This window comes from Oryzias latipes, chromosome 5, assembly GCF_053564925.1.
Source record: "Oryzias latipes strain Hd-rR chromosome 5, Olatipes_Hd-rR_3.1".
Classification (NCBI taxonomy): domain Eukaryota; kingdom Metazoa; phylum Chordata; class Actinopteri; order Beloniformes; family Adrianichthyidae; genus Oryzias; species Oryzias latipes.
In genome coordinates this window covers 19,625,366-19,641,924 of record NC_136241.1, presented here as the reverse complement: position 1 = coordinate 19,641,924, position 16,559 = coordinate 19,625,366, and the positions used below count along the sequence as shown (strand labels likewise).

The following is a 16,559-nucleotide window of genomic DNA, read 5'->3' as shown; positions in this document are numbered from 1 at the left end:
GTCTGTGGTGCTGATCAGCTGTTTCTGTGTGTCCTACAGCCCAGCCTGGATCCAGGTGAGGCTCTGGACTTTCTGTCTGGAGACTTTACCTCATCCTCAGTAGCTCCATCAGTCCAAGCTCCTGTAGCCCCTAAAGACCTTCCTGCACAGGTACACTACAGAACTCTTTCTGATTCATTCTGCAGCTTGCTGCCAAATTTGTTTGATTAAAGAGAATTCAAATACAAACTTTCATTTAAAAAAATGAAGGTTCTGCAGCCATATTCAAGCTTCTTTTGCATTATTGTTAGAGTCTTAAAATATTTTCAAGTTTGGAAAATTCTTCTCATGCTGTGCTATAAGATTTTTCATTTATTTATTTAAAAAATCTCCTGACTGTTTTCCAGAAAAAAAAGGAATCTTCAGCTGTGGACCTTCTTTCTGCAGATGTGGTGGCTTCATCTAAAGCTTCTGCAGTTCAGGCATCTGCTCCTGCTCCCAATAAGCAGAAACCAGAGGTAATGTGTGCGACTCTACCAAGTTGGTTTTGGTATTTCGTTTTCATTCCAACACAACAGGCCTCATCATGTTGGGTCTCCAAGGCTGCAATTAAAAACACACCAGTAAAAATATGTAGTTGTTTGAGCTCTAATAGAAAATAAAAGATATAGATGAAAAAAAAACATCATAGGTGTGATAGAGTCAACAGAAAATGGCTTAGTTCAATTGGCTACCTGGGGGATGAGAATATATGGTACACACAGTGTGACCTAAACCTTGAGGTGCAGTCATTGTTTATGGTTGTGTACTTATCTAACATTGTGTCTCTGTAGAAAACAGTGTGTCCTATGGAGCAACACATCACACTTGACGTCCTCCCTGCTTTACCACAAGAAACAAAACCCAAGGAGAAGAAGGTAACTGTGAGGCCATCAGACACTTTATTTTGAAAGGGCTTTTTCATTCTTTGTGACTCACCTTAAAAAAAGCTCAGAGACAGCAGACTACAAACAGCCTCTCTGCACTGTTCTGTCCTCAGGATGACTCTGATGCTTTCAGCGCTCTAAGTGACACGTTGCCAGCAGCCGATAAACCAAAACCTGAACCCCCCAAACTCAAACCTAAGGATGTTGTTACAGTAAGGGACACACAAACGCACAAAATGTATTTTAGTTTAAATACACCAATTTGTATTCTCAATTAACAATGCTTTGCTCTTTTTGTGATTAAAAGATACATTTTAAAAAGTTAAAATATGTGCTCCAAATTTCTTTTTCTTCACTTTAGGAGGAAAAAGTCATAAAGGAGAAAGGTGTGATAGTTGGTGATCGGGATGACACGCTTCCTCCAGAATACAGACGTAATAAAGAGGAGCCCAAAGAGAAGCCTGCTCTAAAACAAGACGTGAGTTCAGGATAAATTTCCTTATAACTTAATAAAATATTTTTTTTTTAGATACGAAAGAACTTGTGCGTGCAGTCAAGAACGCCAATAATTTAGTCATATTATTTAGAGTTTCCACTTAATTTTTATACTTCATCTTTTACAGAAGAATTTGCAGTACACCCATAAAGACCATATCAATACCTGAAAATTGTTAATTTGTGTCATAAACATCCGTATGTTGGCACCAATAAAACCATTTTTGGCTATTTTTGTTGTTTTCATTAAAAAACAAAACAAAAAAAACGTATAAAGACCGGCTCAGATGAAAATATGGTTTTTAACATGTTCTTGTAGCATTTTTCTGATTAGGTAGGACATATGTTAAGAACATTAAGATTCAAATTGGGTTGCTGAGTATTTCTCTATTTAAATTGTTGTGAATCAGGAGCAAATGAAAAAAATCCTGTTGAACAAAACCTGTAGCAATGACGGAGAAGCTACTGTGACGAACCACAAGCTCTCTGCTCCTCTCCATTCCAATGCATCCGCTTGCAGACAAATAGATCATATATGTCATCGTTTTCCTCGTCTGAGCTGGCATCTGCCTCAAAACTGTACGGCTCCAATATTGCTCGCCATTTTTGTTGCACTGATAATGTTAGGTGAGGGGCTTTAAGATAGCGGGGGAACATGTAAATAGATGAATGACGGGAAGCAGGGCCATCCACTACTTGGAAGCAATATTTTGATGGACTCCCGCTGCAGAAACTATGTCCTGGAAAACAACACAGCACAGTTTTTTATTTTTATTTTGGTGAAATACTGCATAATCATAATTAAAAGGCCACTAGGAACACATTAACAATAGATTAAAAGATGATCGGAGTGGGACTTTAAAAAGGATGATTATATGAATCCCCCCCCCCCCTGTATTCAAAGCAGTTTTATCTGGAACCTGCTAATTATCACTTCAGGAAATGCGGCAAATAAGGCAAAAGTGCCTTCAGTAATAGCACTTTTTATGACATGTGCTACAAAGATTCCTCTCTTGATGCATTAAAAAAACAATGAAAAAAAACAAAACGTATTGCAGTCATAATGAAAATGTTTCTAATCTCCTAATATGTATCCAAAATAATCTTTGAGATTTGCCTTATCCCTGCAGTTTTTCCCAACAGAGCTGAGAATATTGGTGCCAATATTGTTCAGGTCATTGTTTTTTAGTGTGAACATCACCAGTCAAGCTCTTCCCAAACTTTTTGTTTCTTGATCTATTTTCGCTGCTGCCCCAGATGTTAAACTTAACGTCGGTGAATAAATGCTCATTTCTCTTGTGTTCTACATTTATCTTTATTGTTTTATATTTGTTTCAATGTAAACGGCACAGTCAAAGGAAGGTGCAGCTACCACACCTAAAGATGGAAAACGTGTATTACAATCTACAAAAATTATACCACTTGTACAGAATGGCTGTATATATTTAGACAGATGTTCATTTTTTGACTTGTAGAATTCTGTGGATGACAAAACAGTGGAGGACTTCCTTTCTGCGGACTTCTCTGCTCCCGCCCAGCCTCCTGCACCACTTCCTTCAACCACGACAAAGCTGGAGCCCCCTGAGCTGCACTCAGAGCCCCTGAAGGTAGCACAGGAAAAATAATGCTGCTTCTTTTTTAGACAATAATTCTAAATTTACCAGTTATAATATTTATTTATTGTCTTTTATTTGTTTTTCTCCTTCTCTAGCCAATGGCTGGTGGCACTCTGGACTCTTTGGCTGGCACGCTGCTACCAGAAGGACTCCAGGCCAAAACTAAAACGGAGCAGCTGAAGGTAAAAAGATGATCCAGGAATGATGGGAATTGGAGTTCCTCGTGTTACTGAACTTTTTCAGGATTAAGTATGTTACAAAAGGGGTAGCGGGATGTCCTGCTCTACGTGTATTGTTACATGGCGCCCCCTGCAGATGGTTCTCTGGAAACTACTGAAGGAGAACTCGTCACTTTCCAGAGCAGCTAAAAAGTTTGTCCACTTTATTGCAGAGTAAGAACAAGTCAAAGACTAAAAGCAAGTCAAAGTCTAAAGTAAGCAAAGTGCTCGTTGCATGACAGGCTAAAATAGGTTTAAATATGCACGAGTTGATTTAAATTTTCTTTCTTTACCTTGGCTGAAACTGCTTCTTTCATCAACGAAACCTCCACACTCTGACATGCTTTGCTTCTACACAATTGCTGCTTTTTGTTTTTCTTTATACATTCTCGTAAACCTTTTCTCTCAGACGCAAGCTGAAGCGGAGGCGTTTGCCGCTGACCTGCTTTCAGCTCAGCTCACCTCAGATGTTGTGGCCACAAAAAAGGAAGGCAAGAGCTAGTTCACCTGGTAAGATTCACTCTTATTTATTTATATTTTTATTGAATTTGATAAATGTTTTTCTCTGTTGATTGATCTCCAAATACGTCTTATGCTTCACAGATTGGGGGCGTGGTCTGTCCTCCAGGGCACAGAGGGCACATCATTGGCGGAACTGCTTTTTGCGTAGTAATTCTATTTTCTAAGCTGTCACAAATGTACTTGGGTTCCCCAACACATTTGTAGGTGCCACCTTAGTTTTTCTATCACAGAGTTCAGGTATTTTCGAGTTCATATGAGATTTTAGGTCTTTCACAACAGCCCAGGCAGAAAAGATGAGTGACGAAAGAACAAATTGTGTTGAAAGGTGGGAGTATAAAACAAATATATTTCTAGAGCTGCAAATCTTGCATCTACATCTCAGATGGCAATCTTAAGTGACACACTAATATGACAACACACCGGTTATGTCAGCACGGTGGGGCTGTGGTGTATGGGGTGGGGGGCTGTCAGCACGTGTGGGAGCAGTATGGAGTGTGTGTGTGTGAGTGTGTGTTTTGTGTCGGAATGTTTGTGCAATCTTAATGTTGTGCTCAGATGTCGTTGAGAGACTAATGTACAGCAGAGTTTGCATATATATTTTGAACAAAGCTATTATTTCGTGTGGAGGATATCCGGGATTCGTTCTCCTGCTGTCGAAAGAAAAACATCTGTCCAAGAAAGGGTCTGTTGTATCTGTGAAGCCTTACAGAGAAACACTCAGCAAGTGCACTTTGTAAAATCAAGATTTCTTTTACAGGCATTGTAAACTGCCTCTGTTTACAGTTTTGCAGAACACAACACTGTAAAATCTGCAGGTTTATTTGTGTAATTAATATTAAGAGACACTTTAGTGGAAAAACATACAAACTGTAAGCTTCAAGATAATTGGCAAATCTTTAAGGTGCAAGGGAAATGTAAGTGTTTGTGTGTTAAAATAAGAATAAAAAAAAATTGTTCTTCTTGTACCGATGCGTGGTTTCCCACTCGGCTTACGGTTGAAGCAACCCACTTCCTTTTGACAAATGTTTAAACAAATGTCTGTTTATCAAATACAGTTTTGTTCCAAAAACCTTATTGTGACTGATGGGTAAGCAACAGATTGTTATTATATGTGCAAAAGATACAAACTAATAAAGGACATCACAACTCACTACATCAGAAAACATCTCGAGTGAATTATCTTTTGTATTTATCTCTTTATTTAAAAACTGTTTTTGAAACGGCAAAACAAAGAAAATATGTACACATGTAAAATTTCTAAATGGGCATTATAACTTTAAAAAAAATTTAAAAAGGACTTTCCATCTTTAGAAAGCATCATACAGTACATTTAGAAATAGTTTTGGATGTGAGAAAAGGTTTACGCACAAGCAGTAAAAATTATTTAAAAATGTAAAAATTGTGAACGGACAGGTTTAAAAAAATGGTATTTACAGTATGAATTAATCTAAAAACTGTTTATTATTTTTGGTTTTGTGTAATGATTGCATCATCAATTTCAAAGCAAAAGAGCTGAAAAAAGCAAATGTCAATAGGTTTTGCAACACAGTGTTATTCGCCATCAAACTCAAGAGAAAAAAAGGACAAAAATGCTTTTGCCACAATGTAAATTACATTTTCTAAGATTAAGATTAATGTCAATAAAATTCACTTTTATTTTTAAAGTTCAAAAGATGGGTTCAGCAGTAAAATGGCAACTCTTCAATCAGATGCGTGCGTTGGTCATTTGCTTTTCAGGAGCCAAAACCCTTGGCCTGCAAATTTTTTTTAAAACAAACAGAAAAAAAGGAACAACATTTATTATTCTAATCTGGAATTTTTAAGAAATGTAGATGTAAAAAAGAAACAACACACACACAGAGTGACAGCTTTATATTTTAAGCATTTTCTTGAAAATTTAAATGTATTTTGTGGTTTCAAAAGCTACACATTACATTTTTCTTTTTAAAAAAAGGAAAAGTATCATTTTAAGATTTAACCATTGTGACGAATGGTTTGGTAGAGAAAAGTGTAGCAGTTGTGTTTTTTTTAAAGTTCAATGCAGAAAAAATGTATAAAGTAAAAATATTAATGAAAATATATTTTGTTTACATTGGAATAATACAATTTAAATGTATTTGATGTGATTTTAACATTTAAGATTTAGCCTAAATTAATAAGGCAACCTTTAGAAAAGTTATTTGCCGCTTTTAGTCATTTTACAACATAAAAAAGGAATTATAATGTAATTTAGTTAAAAAAAACCTCTTACTTTCTCTTGTAATGGTGTGGGCATCTTCGTGTCCTCAACCCTGTGGAGAAAAAAATTATTATAAATGTCACATATAAGATTGTTTGAAACGTTCAAGTGTGTGAAGAATGTTGTGGTTTCTGAACGTACGATTGCAGTACAGCGTGATGATGATGAGAAGCAGAAGAAGAAGGCCACAGCCTCCGGCTAGAGAGCCCAGTATAAGTGGATCACAAGGCAAGAGTGGTTTTGTTTTCTCTGCAAAAAGAAATAAAAATATGTATTTTCTGTCTGTCTTTTTCCTGAGTATTATTAGTAAAAAATGGTGATGAATCCTGACACCTGCAGCCGGCATGTGCGAGCAGGCGCAGCTCCTGGTGGATGCACGTGTGGAGACAGTTGTTGGTGGATGGGTAAAGATCATCGACGGAGCTTTTGTTGTTTCCCGCTTTTTCTCTTTACAAAAACAGTACATGGTTATTTCGTTTCGCAAAAACCTTAAAATCCACTTTGTGGAACCGAAAATTACCTCCATGCACGCGCTCAATTTCTCCAAATTGTAGCATGTTTCCTTTAACAAGAGCGGCGCAGACGTATGCGCCACTGTCGCGCGAAGCGCTGAAGGACTTCAGAGTCAGAATAAAGTATGTATCCTTCTTCTCGTGACTGAAAAGGTTTTTGAATTGCTGTTCAAACTTCTTTTCCATGCCAGTGTTGCTGAAGGATGCGATGAACTCCATGTTGGAGCCATCCAGCAGTCGGAACCAGAAGACCACGGTCCCCTCTGGAATCTGACACTTAAAATGTACAGTGGATCCTTCTTGCAATGTCCTATCAGCACATGTGGTGACTTCTACTTGGAAAGAACAGACATTAGTCCAAGTTTCAAAGACAGGCAGGTAGATATGACCATACAGATACCCAAATAAAAAAAAAGTTTTGGTCTGGCTTACGCAGGTAGAACACAAGAGTCAGCAGGATCTTCATCCATCTTTGGTCCATAATTGAATCTTCCAGACAACAACAGCTGTGCAGTCCGTCTCCGTGGTGTTTTTTGGATGCTGCCAGGAGATCATTCGATGTGAAATGAAGCCACGCCCCAGCTGCGAAGCCTCTTCTCTGTTGCGTCAAATGGGATCATTGCACCGGAGCGTTTGCAGAGCCTCCTGCAACGCACTCGTGGTCTGCGCCTCGTTTTGAAGTGGAGCCCACCCGAGCTGCAGCGCTGCCTCTGGTTTCAGGCGAGGCAACGCGATTTCATCCTGAAGTTATTGGCACACAAAGGTGGCAGCCAGTACGCGCGCTGACAGTGATGGGAAACGAGTGCGCGTGGAAAAAGGAGCTGTTAGTGCTCCTCTGAAGACGTTTCCAGAAGCTTTGCGCTGATGGTTGAACTTTAACCTGACCCATGCTGTCATCCATTTCTACAAATCTAATGATTGACATGGTTTAACCCTTGTGCTATCCTAGGCACTTTAACATTGGGAGTGGGGTCATCTAGACCCACTAGACAGTGCGCTGAACTTTTTTCTTCAATGATTTGTGATCTTCACTGTCCAAATCCTCTCCACCTTTATCCACCTTTGTCATGGTAGGGAGAACACGTCAATGGTCATCTTGACCCCATAGGATAGTACAAGGGATAATTATTTTACGCATAAGACAATTAATTTTCCAATAAAGGGGGCTATTAGTTTTTAGCCTTAACATATCCCAAACAGATATTTTTTGTTATGAATAAAAAAATACTTCATATCTGAAAATGTATTTTACAAAATGCTTTTAGAAAAGTGGTCGTATGTCTTGGTCCTATATGTGAAAAGTCTCTCTTTGAATTGACAAACGGACTCTGAATCTGTCTTTCTCCATCTCAGTATGTTCTTTTTTGGAGCCAGTTTCATACCATCGTAATTGCTTTGAAATGGAACTGCAGTTGTGTTATAGAGAAAACAGGGGTCTGCAACCTTTAACCCTATAAATAAAAGCCATGTGGTCCAGTTTCTTACAGACCAAAACCCACTGAGAGCCACAAAGTCCCACTTTACTGTTCAGAAAAATACAATTTATTTATATTTTTGTGGCCATCAAGCCATTTAAAAAAATAGCTTTTAAAAATTTACAATGAACTGTGTAATTTCACTTTGACAACTGCACAGGTTTCTTTCAAAATAAAATGCATCCTGTGTCAAAAAGGATCCTACTGCAGTAGATTTGCAATTATACTTTAAGAACTTTGTCTCTGACACCAACTACACATAAAATAGGACATTTGCTTATGCTAATGGTAAACCACTCTAATAAATCAAACTTCTTACCATCATTGCTTAGTTATCTGACATGTTTGCATTTTGGAGGAAAGTGCTCAATTCCTCTTGATTTAGTGTGATGTTAATAGCGTTAAAAAACAAAAAAGATCCCCTCTAGTAAGATCACCTAGAAGTCTAAAAATAAAATGAGAAAATTTAATTGTCAAATTTATTATTAATTGAAATTGTTGGCGGTTTTCTTCAAAGCCAAAGAGCAACAATGAGAGGATGAAAGAGCCACGTGTGGCTCTGGAGCGTCAGGTTCAGACCTCTGGACTAAAACTTAAAAAAAGAGCTTTCGTTTGTTGCGATAGTTCAGAGTGCAGCAGGGTTAGCTGTGAACCTCTAGATGGCAGAAGTGGGATCCACAGCTGTGTTTGAGGAGTGTATCACCAAATCTGTCCTCCAAATTGAGCTGCAGGTGTTCTCTGCAGGAGCTGACAATGGTTAAAAATTTGTTGAGTTGTGGGCCGCACTTTTGCCTTAACACCATGGGTGTTCCCCTTCAAAAACAAGTTGAAGGAGACCTGATGGAAAACATCTACTGTGGTATCAGTGCATGACTGGACTTGCAAAAGGGAAAGAAGGACCAGAAGCACTTCACTGTTGGTTCCTTTAAAATTGTGGTGAGAATTGTGTTTCAGAACAAAGCCTCAGGAACCTAAATCTTTACAAGCAATTCCAGATGAAGCTGGTTTAGAAGCGGAACCAGCTTCTGGCTGAAACTATTGAACATATTCTGGACTGGTTTCTGTATTCTTCCTCCTGAAATGAAACTCTAGATTAACTGAGGAGAAAGCTGGCTGCTGATACAACTCAAAGCCCCTTATGCTTCCTGTTCTTTGATGGAAAATAAAGGTACCTCTTTAGTAAGGCCTGTTCTGACATTTCGCTCTTCTGGGGGCGATGTATCTGTTCCATGGGTGGGAGGAGATGGCGAGAAGGCAACTAAATTGAGGCAACAGGGAAATCAACATATACTGTTTCTCGTTAATTTCTCTGGTCAGATTTTCTTTCTTGTTCATTTTTATTGCTTAAATGGTCCTTATAAAAAACCCGTTTAGATCTTCATTTGTGAAGCGGAGATGAAACCAGGTTGGCTTTGGTGCTTATACGGTTTTCAGTAAGCAGGGGATTCTGTTGATGCTCCATCAGAGGGAAGACCCAGTCAGAGCAGCACTCACCAGGCCCACTCCACCTTTCCACATCTCTGTTTCAGGGATGAGTCACTCACAAACACACCTGCATGGGCTTCCCTGTCTTACTCACACAGGGGGTCTCCAACCTGAAACTCATGAGTGTGTGTGCTGATGAAGTGGGTGACCAGGGGAAGCCAGTGAGAAAAACAGAACATTCAGAAGACACGTCCTTTCACTCTGAAAATGGCAGCACTCTCAGTCAAAGTGTTGGAACATCACCGTCATTCGTCATTCTCCTGTTCTTCGCCTGTTGGCCCGCCGCCACTGTGATGCAGCACCGCCAAACATTATGGGATGCAAAGTCTCTCTGGAACTGAAGGCACCTAGAAGTAAGTGGAGATCTGAGAAAAGGGGGAATCGAACAGAAGCAAAGAGCTGCTGACAGGAACACGCCTGCTCACCATGTTTCTGCTGAGACTTCCTGTGAGGATGTTCAAGAACAAACACTCTTGTAGAGGGGAAATATTTCCTTCTACAATTTTAATTTTAAATTAATTTAAAGTTGCATAAATAGTGTTACATTGATTGTTGATTTTTAAGCAGTTTAAAGTAATGTTCTTTGTAAACATTTAATTTTCATTTAAATAATTGCAATTCTTTACACCTTCAGTGTGTAAAATTGATCAGGGCTTTATTTCAGGTTTCCCATTGGGTATAATCGGGTGTTCAAGTAAGTTACAGTAAAGCAACCGAAAGCATTTAAATCAGTCTTTGTTGTACATGTTAAAAACTATTCTTTATACTTTTGATGGCTTTGTGTGCTTACCTTAGCAATTGATTGTAACGTTTTTATGATGGATCTTAAAACTGTGTTGCATCTTATTTTTTATATCAAGTTGAAGTTTGAATTTATAAGACAAGTTTAGCCCTTAAAAGTTTTCATATGATCATGTTATCACCACATAATTTCTGTATATTTTTCCCATTTTTTATATGTATCTTCTCTCTGTCTAATCGAATAGTTTTTCAGTCATAGAAAAAAACACGAATACCTTACGTTTCACACCTACAGCTTTCATCAAACAGCTAATCGTTCCACCTTGATGTTTGTCTGTGTATAAATATCTGAATTTAGCGTTTAGGATGGACATTTTACTTTTTATAGAAAGCTTTTCTCTTACAGGAGAAGGGAAAAGTTCTGGAAAGCATTTTAAACGAAGAGCGGGTACATGACATCTAACCGTCCATTTACAAAAATAGGTAGCAAAAATACACTTTTTAAAATTAACAACACATTGTTATTATAATGCAGTTTTATCCATTTAAGCCTGGATAATGTATATTTTTATGTTTACATTCCCCATTGATGTTTTACAAAACCCTTTCAACAAAATTTACCGGTAGGCTTAGATTTGACCATTTCGACTTCAAAATGTTCCATAAAACACTGAATGTTTTTTTTTTTTTCATTGGATGAACCCTTCATACATTATATTCATGCTTTCTCAAATTTTCTTTAAAAAGTTCTTTTGAAAACAATTAGTAAGCTGAATTATTAAGCAAAAGGAGTTTATGAAAGATTCTGCCATCTTTACATGTTAGATTTTAAAAATGTATGACATTTAGTTCTAACCTTTAAGCCCCTTGACACCTGAATTTAATTCTAACTATGAAAAAAAAAACAATTCTCCTCTGTTTTTGCTTTTACGTAGATGCTAGATAAAGGTAATTTTTGAGCCAAAGTGGTTTGATGCATGTTAAAGCTTCTTTATGCTCCAAGGTCATGCTAACGTGATAACTTTGTCTACATTTCTTTGATTGAGCACGTTACAGCAGAAGAACTGGCAGTCTGATGTAATTCTGACTTCAAATGTAAAATGACTTTACTCCTATTTGCCAGAATTCATCACACTGTATTGTATTTTTGAGGACATTTTGTGGAATGAAATGCTCTGCATGAATAAAATGAGCAAAAACACCCTTTACCTGAGACTGTCTTTTATTTTTTCTGTCAAGTCTGTTTTCATTTTTCAGTGCTCTTTCTGTGTCTCCCTGTAAGTGCTTGCGGTTGGGTCTGTGGGATCTGTTGTGGTCGATTTGTTTTAGAGAGGAGATGAAGAGCTCAAAGCTGAGCGAGGCGATAGCATCTCGGGGAACATGGCTCCGTCTCTCCTCTTTCACTCCAGCACACAGGAAAGAGCTGCGCACGCTGCATTAGACCAGGACCACCGCCGCTGTCACTCAGCCCTCCCCACACACACACACACACACACACACAGGTGTGCAGCCAAATGTGTGTGTTAGAAACACAATTCAAACTCAAAATGTCTTTAAAATGACTACATTTTACACACAAATTAGAAAAATGTTTTTTGCTCACAAGTACTTGAGACCCGTTTTGATAGAAACAAAATGTTTATACATCAAATGTATGTAAAGGAAGAACCTTAACCCCGTCATTCACCTACTCAACTTCCGCTGAGCACAATATTGACGATAGAAGCACAACACCCCCTTCTATGAGTACAGTAAAACCAAGTCATGTCACATTTTGAAGCAGAGGACTTCTCAGAACCCAAGTTATCTACGTCGGATCCCCTGTGTTCTTAGAAACTTTCCTGGCCCCATACTTGGATGGTTTGGGTGGTGCTAAAGGGCCACAATCTCACAAAGGGAAAGTGTGTTCAGGAACTTATCACTGCTCAATATGAAACATTTTTAAACACCTCACTGCTCCTTCATTGGTTGAAATTAGGCAACTTTATTAAACAGATTTACAGAACAATGCTTTTTCTCTAACATACATGAGTGATAAAACACATACCTGTAACACAGTGACAGACGAAAATATAATTAAATACAAGAAAAAGCTAAATGAAAAACAAAGAACATTTCAGTCCAATTGTTCTAAGTTTTTGTAAAGTTACGTTTCCAAAAAAATTTTCATGTTTAGATTAGCATGAAAACCAGTTTCATAAACCGCAGTGAAGTCTTGTAAGCCCTCAAATGTGCAGTTCTTTTATTCCGAAACGATTTCATAAACTAAAAAGTTTTAGATTTCAAAGATCCAAACATTGATCTGCATTCCCATTTGAATAAAAAGTGACAAAAAAATACAAACAAAAGAAAATATACAACAAAATTCTATGTTACATGGCTGCTTCAATGGTAAACATATTTAACATGATATGCTGCCATCAGCGGAGGGGATCTTCACTTTGTTCTGGATCCAACAAGCGCATGACTCCGTGGAAGAACATCAGCATCTGAGGCCACAGCAGCAGGTATCAATCTCTGACAGCTTCATTATGGAACAAAGGTTTTATTGCACATTTAAGATACTTACGTTCAGTCAAATGATTAACAAATATGAAAGGCGTTAGGACATTAGCCTTTTCCTGAGAGAAACAGAAGAAACAGAAATTGAAGTATCCTGGTAAAGCAACTTTAACGGAATTAAAGAATCTTACAAATACTGTTTTTTTATTTATTTATTTTATATTACACTTACTTCACAAAGTGGTGGTGACACTTTTTTGGCAGCCCTGAAATTAGTTAGATAGATGTTAAAAAGGTTTAAAAAAACCCTGTCTTTTTCAAACTGAAATGCTCACTTTTTTAAATAAAAAGCAAAAGAAAACAGGTGTTTCCCTTGAATGTTTCTCCTGCCTGAGTTCATATTAATTTGCTTGTAAAGTCAGGACATCACTTACGGCTGAAGTAATACAGAGTGCAGAAAACAGTCAGGGCCAAGCCCGCCAGAACTCCAACCAGCGGCCAAAGAACCCGGGAGTCACAGACTTCTGAAGCAAACAGAAAATATTTAGAAAAGTAAACTTTTTGAAACATGTTACTTCTTATTTTTATGTTGGATAGCTTTTATTCCCAAATCACATACAACGAATAACTAGGTTAATTACTGAATTACTAGACCATGTGTGATTTGGACTCCTTTTATCATAAAATGTACTGTAGAATTATGACATACCATTTGAAGTTTTCTTTTTGCAAAGGCATGGAGATCTGACTGGTTTCTTAGTGGTTGTAGTTGGAGGCAATGTTGGAGGGCTCACTGTCCGGTAGATACAGAAGCAGGGTTGAAGATAGAAACATTGCATTATTTGCACAAAAAAATGCTGTTTTTACCAAAATCTTAAGTTAAAGCTTGTTTGTTTTTGACCAGTTCAGTAGCCTTGGGGTAGAGTGTACGCCCTGAGACTGGAAGGTTGTGAGTTAAAATCTGCTTGAAACTCAGCATTAAGGGGTTGGATTGGAGGGTTAATTCACCAAGTGGTTTCTCAGCGCTGCTGTTTTTGCAGCTCACTTCTCTCCCAGGGGAAGGGTCAAACAAATGTCACACACCTGGGTGCGTGACAGATAATGTGACATGCAGATTTATGCACAAGACTCAAAGTTTGACCAGCAGAAAATGTGATTTTATTTTTTTTTCTCTTTTTGTTTCCTCAAAAACATAAACTGGATAAATCACGTCCAAAAAGATGGCTCACATCTTTCAACTGTTTTTGAGTCTCGTTCTGTGCTCGTCATCAATAGTCTTATTCAAAAAGGCAAATTCATTTGCAGAAGACAGAAGATTTGAATTTACTACATTTATCCCCCTATAATTATCGCTGCTGTTTAGTTTGTTCTGAGTTTGCATCATTAAAATTAGTTCTGATAGCAGAGATTTTTATGCAGCAGAGGACATCAAAAATCTCTGCGTACGCTGTAATCTACTTTCTTTCTTTCTTTGGATTGCCGTGACACAAAGCAGTTCAAACGGACACACTTGATATTACATGCACATAATATTTGCACAGTTTTGACTTTTCATCATACAAACCTCCAGGCAGAAGAAGAGTTCCAGGCCGAAACGTTTCAATTGTAAGCTGTTTGTCGCTCAGAACGCAGGAATAAATCCCTGCATCCTCTGCTGTCACATTAATGATGCGAAGCTCAAAGGAAAGACCCTTCCTGCTGAACTTGAATCGTCCTTTATCTTTAAACGGACCGCTAACACGATCGGCATTGTTACATCTGCCCAGGAACTCTACTTTGCTGCTGTCAGGAACAGTGCGGAACCAGAAGGCATAGTCACATGTGGATGGCTCGCATTGACAGTCAACAGCTTCATTGCTGTTGATAGGGGGGTAGAGAACTTTAAAATCTTTTCCTGGCAGGGCCTCAATTGGACCTAAAAGAAGTGGATAAGAGAGCGTTACTGGGATTCCATTGAGAAAAATCCCATTTTGTGCACTTTGAAAGTATAAAGACAGTTAGATTGATCTCTGTGGGTTTCTTCTTATAGAGATAAACTTTGCTAAATGTGTAACATTTGGTGTTTAAAAAAACATCTAAAATTCACGTTCTCAGTTAATCGTATTCAAAGTTAGAGTTGAGACTAGAAATTTAAAAGCCGTTCAACAGGAAAAAGTCTTTAAAACTGAGCTTCACTTATTAGGAACGACTTTCCAGAAGGCCCTTTTCTGAAAATTAAACAGAAACCTTTAAATTGTATTTTAGGATTAACCTGATTTGACAGGTGAAATCTGTTGGGTGTTGGTGATTTTCTCAACAACAATTAAAAATGGGTTAATGCTGGATAGCGTATCAGAAATTACAATGTTTGGAATTTAAGGAATAGAGCTAAAATAAATCTGAACACCTCAATCTGATGTGTTAGTCTGATGAAGCATGTTCTGCTGTGCATTTCTTATGAATAAATAAAAACAGTGACAGGCTGAATGTGGCATCGGGGTCAAAACAATATTCCAAACAGCGTCATGTGAAACCCCAACATGAGACAGAAACATCCTTATGTTAAAAACAATTTTTTAAAGCTTTTGTCAGGGACTTAAAAAATACCTTTAAGTTCCCACCATAAACTACTGCCTAATGATAATTAAAGACATAAAGTAGCAGGAGACGAACATCAGTGTGAAACGAGAGCGCCATCCCACCCTACAGGCCCCAGACAGAGAACGGCGTTCATAACATCTGCGGCCCAGTGAGAGGAGAAGTAAGAAGTCCAGAATCTTACCAAATGTCCAGCCTGTCACTGTCATCAGAATCCAAGCCGGGCCCAGCGGGATCATCCTGTCTGCTAATGTGAGATCAGCTGTGTGAGCAAGACGTGAGAGTCAGCTTCAAGATGTTGATACTTTCTGTTCCTGCTGACTATCTGTCAGAGATGAAGGGAGGAACTGCTATCTCAGGCTTCAAGGTAACCCCCCCAGCGTAGCATGCACGAGGCCAATCTGATTGGCCCACACTCCAGCCAAAGGGCATGAGATCATGCTTACACTGATGGGTTCAAAAGCCAAGCCTAGTGGTAGCTTCATTGTCCCTAAAGGTACAAAACTGTGCACAGGCAGTGTTAAGAACTGGACCTCATTGAACTATCAGAACATTAAACTAGAAGCAGATAAATGATCGTTTTAGAATTTAAATGTTCGTAGCTTTATAATCTGGATGACGAGACTGATTCAACACATCTTGCTGCAACCAAAAAACTGATTAATTAAAAAAAAAAAAAATGCAAATGCATTTTTGCATCATCATTTTTTGCTTCAATCTTCCAAAATCTGTCATATCATTTTCATAAATGTGCTCTTATTCAGCCCACTTCTATTTAGCAGCTATTCAGCACAATTTCTCAATATTGTTTAAGAAAAAAGAAAAAATATTTTCATGTAAGATTGAAAGAAAACAAAAAAATTAAAACAGATATTACATAAGAATGAACTAGTTTTGACCAATTTTGACATCTTTAAATCTAACAAACTTAAATGTCAAATAGTTTTCACGTCCCGGATGAAGGCCAAAGATGTAGTAGAAAAAGGTAGATAGTCATTTTACTGTAAACAAATGGTAATGTGCCACATGTGCAGATATTTAAACATGCATATCAAATTGAAAAAAAAGCAACTGTTTGAATTTCTGTGGTCTTTATTCCCAGGTGTGTGACCTCGAGCTCAGCAGAGACCTACTTGAGCTTTAGGTCTCACTGCAGAGCACCGACTGGGAATACCAATGTGCAAATGTGAGCGTACACTTTATATTCACTGGAAATATGGCAAATGTGTTTCCAAAATTTTAAGAATTACTCCAGAAAATGAATTGTTTGCA

The 16,559-nt window shown here is 37.9% G+C and overlaps 3 protein-coding genes across 54 annotated transcripts in view; 1 reads left to right on the top strand and 2 right to left on the bottom strand.

The window, feature by feature from the left end:
• Positions 1–4,919, top strand: part of cast (calpastatin) — a 31,450-nt gene extending 26,531 nt beyond the window's left edge. For 34 of the 50 annotated variants that reach the window (XM_078947408.1, XM_011475114.4, XM_011475109.4 and 31 more), the window contains 10 exons: positions 40–150; positions 387–497; positions 813–896; positions 1,019–1,117; positions 1,267–1,383; positions 2,876–3,007; positions 3,112–3,198; positions 3,408–3,449; positions 3,644–3,744; positions 3,838–4,919. In XM_078947408.1, coding sequence (XP_078803534.1) covers positions 40–150; positions 387–497; positions 813–896; positions 1,019–1,117; positions 1,267–1,383; positions 2,876–3,007; positions 3,112–3,198; positions 3,408–3,449; positions 3,644–3,736 — 876 coding nt within the window. In that variant the 3' untranslated portion in view covers positions 3,737–3,744; positions 3,838–4,919. The remainder of the gene's footprint in view (positions 1–39; positions 151–386; positions 498–812; positions 897–1,018; positions 1,118–1,266; positions 1,384–2,875; positions 3,008–3,111; positions 3,199–3,407; positions 3,450–3,643; positions 3,745–3,837) is intronic. The other 16 variants (XM_078947385.1, XM_078947407.1, XM_078947410.1 and 13 more) reach the window with 3 other exon arrangements.
• Positions 4,920–4,932: 13 nt separating this feature from the next.
• Positions 4,933–7,107, bottom strand: cd8a (CD8a molecule). Of its 2 annotated transcripts, none has more exons than XM_004068973.5 (6): positions 6,940–7,107; positions 6,516–6,842; positions 6,329–6,442; positions 6,137–6,244; positions 6,008–6,047; positions 4,933–5,510 (listed from the first exon to the last, which is right to left on the bottom strand). In XM_004068973.5, exons 1-6 carry the CDS (start codon positions 6,986–6,988, stop codon positions 5,462–5,464), a joined length of 687 nt encoding a protein of 228 aa, XP_004069021.1. In that variant the 5' UTR covers positions 6,989–7,107; the 3' UTR covers positions 4,933–5,461. The 2 variants fall into 2 exon arrangements, with proteins under 2 accessions (XP_004069021.1, XP_011473421.1); XM_011475119.4 differs by having other exon boundaries at positions 6,516–6,839; positions 6,940–7,105.
• Positions 7,108–12,172: 5,065 nt separating this feature from the next.
• On the bottom strand, positions 12,173–16,549 carry cd8b (cd8 beta). 2 transcript variants are annotated; one of them, XM_004068972.5, is made up of 7 exons: positions 15,472–16,549; positions 14,275–14,625; positions 13,420–13,503; positions 13,145–13,231; positions 12,943–12,976; positions 12,778–12,829; positions 12,173–12,697 (listed from the first exon to the last, which is right to left on the bottom strand). In XM_004068972.5, exons 1-6 carry the CDS (start codon positions 15,524–15,526, stop codon positions 12,811–12,813), a joined length of 630 nt encoding a protein of 209 aa, XP_004069020.1. In that variant the 5' UTR covers positions 15,527–16,549; the 3' UTR covers positions 12,173–12,697; positions 12,778–12,810. The 2 variants fall into 2 exon arrangements, with proteins under 2 accessions (XP_004069020.1, XP_011473399.1); XM_011475097.4 differs by having other exon boundaries at positions 13,145–13,234; positions 15,472–16,543.
• Positions 16,550–16,559: the final 10 nt, after the last annotated feature.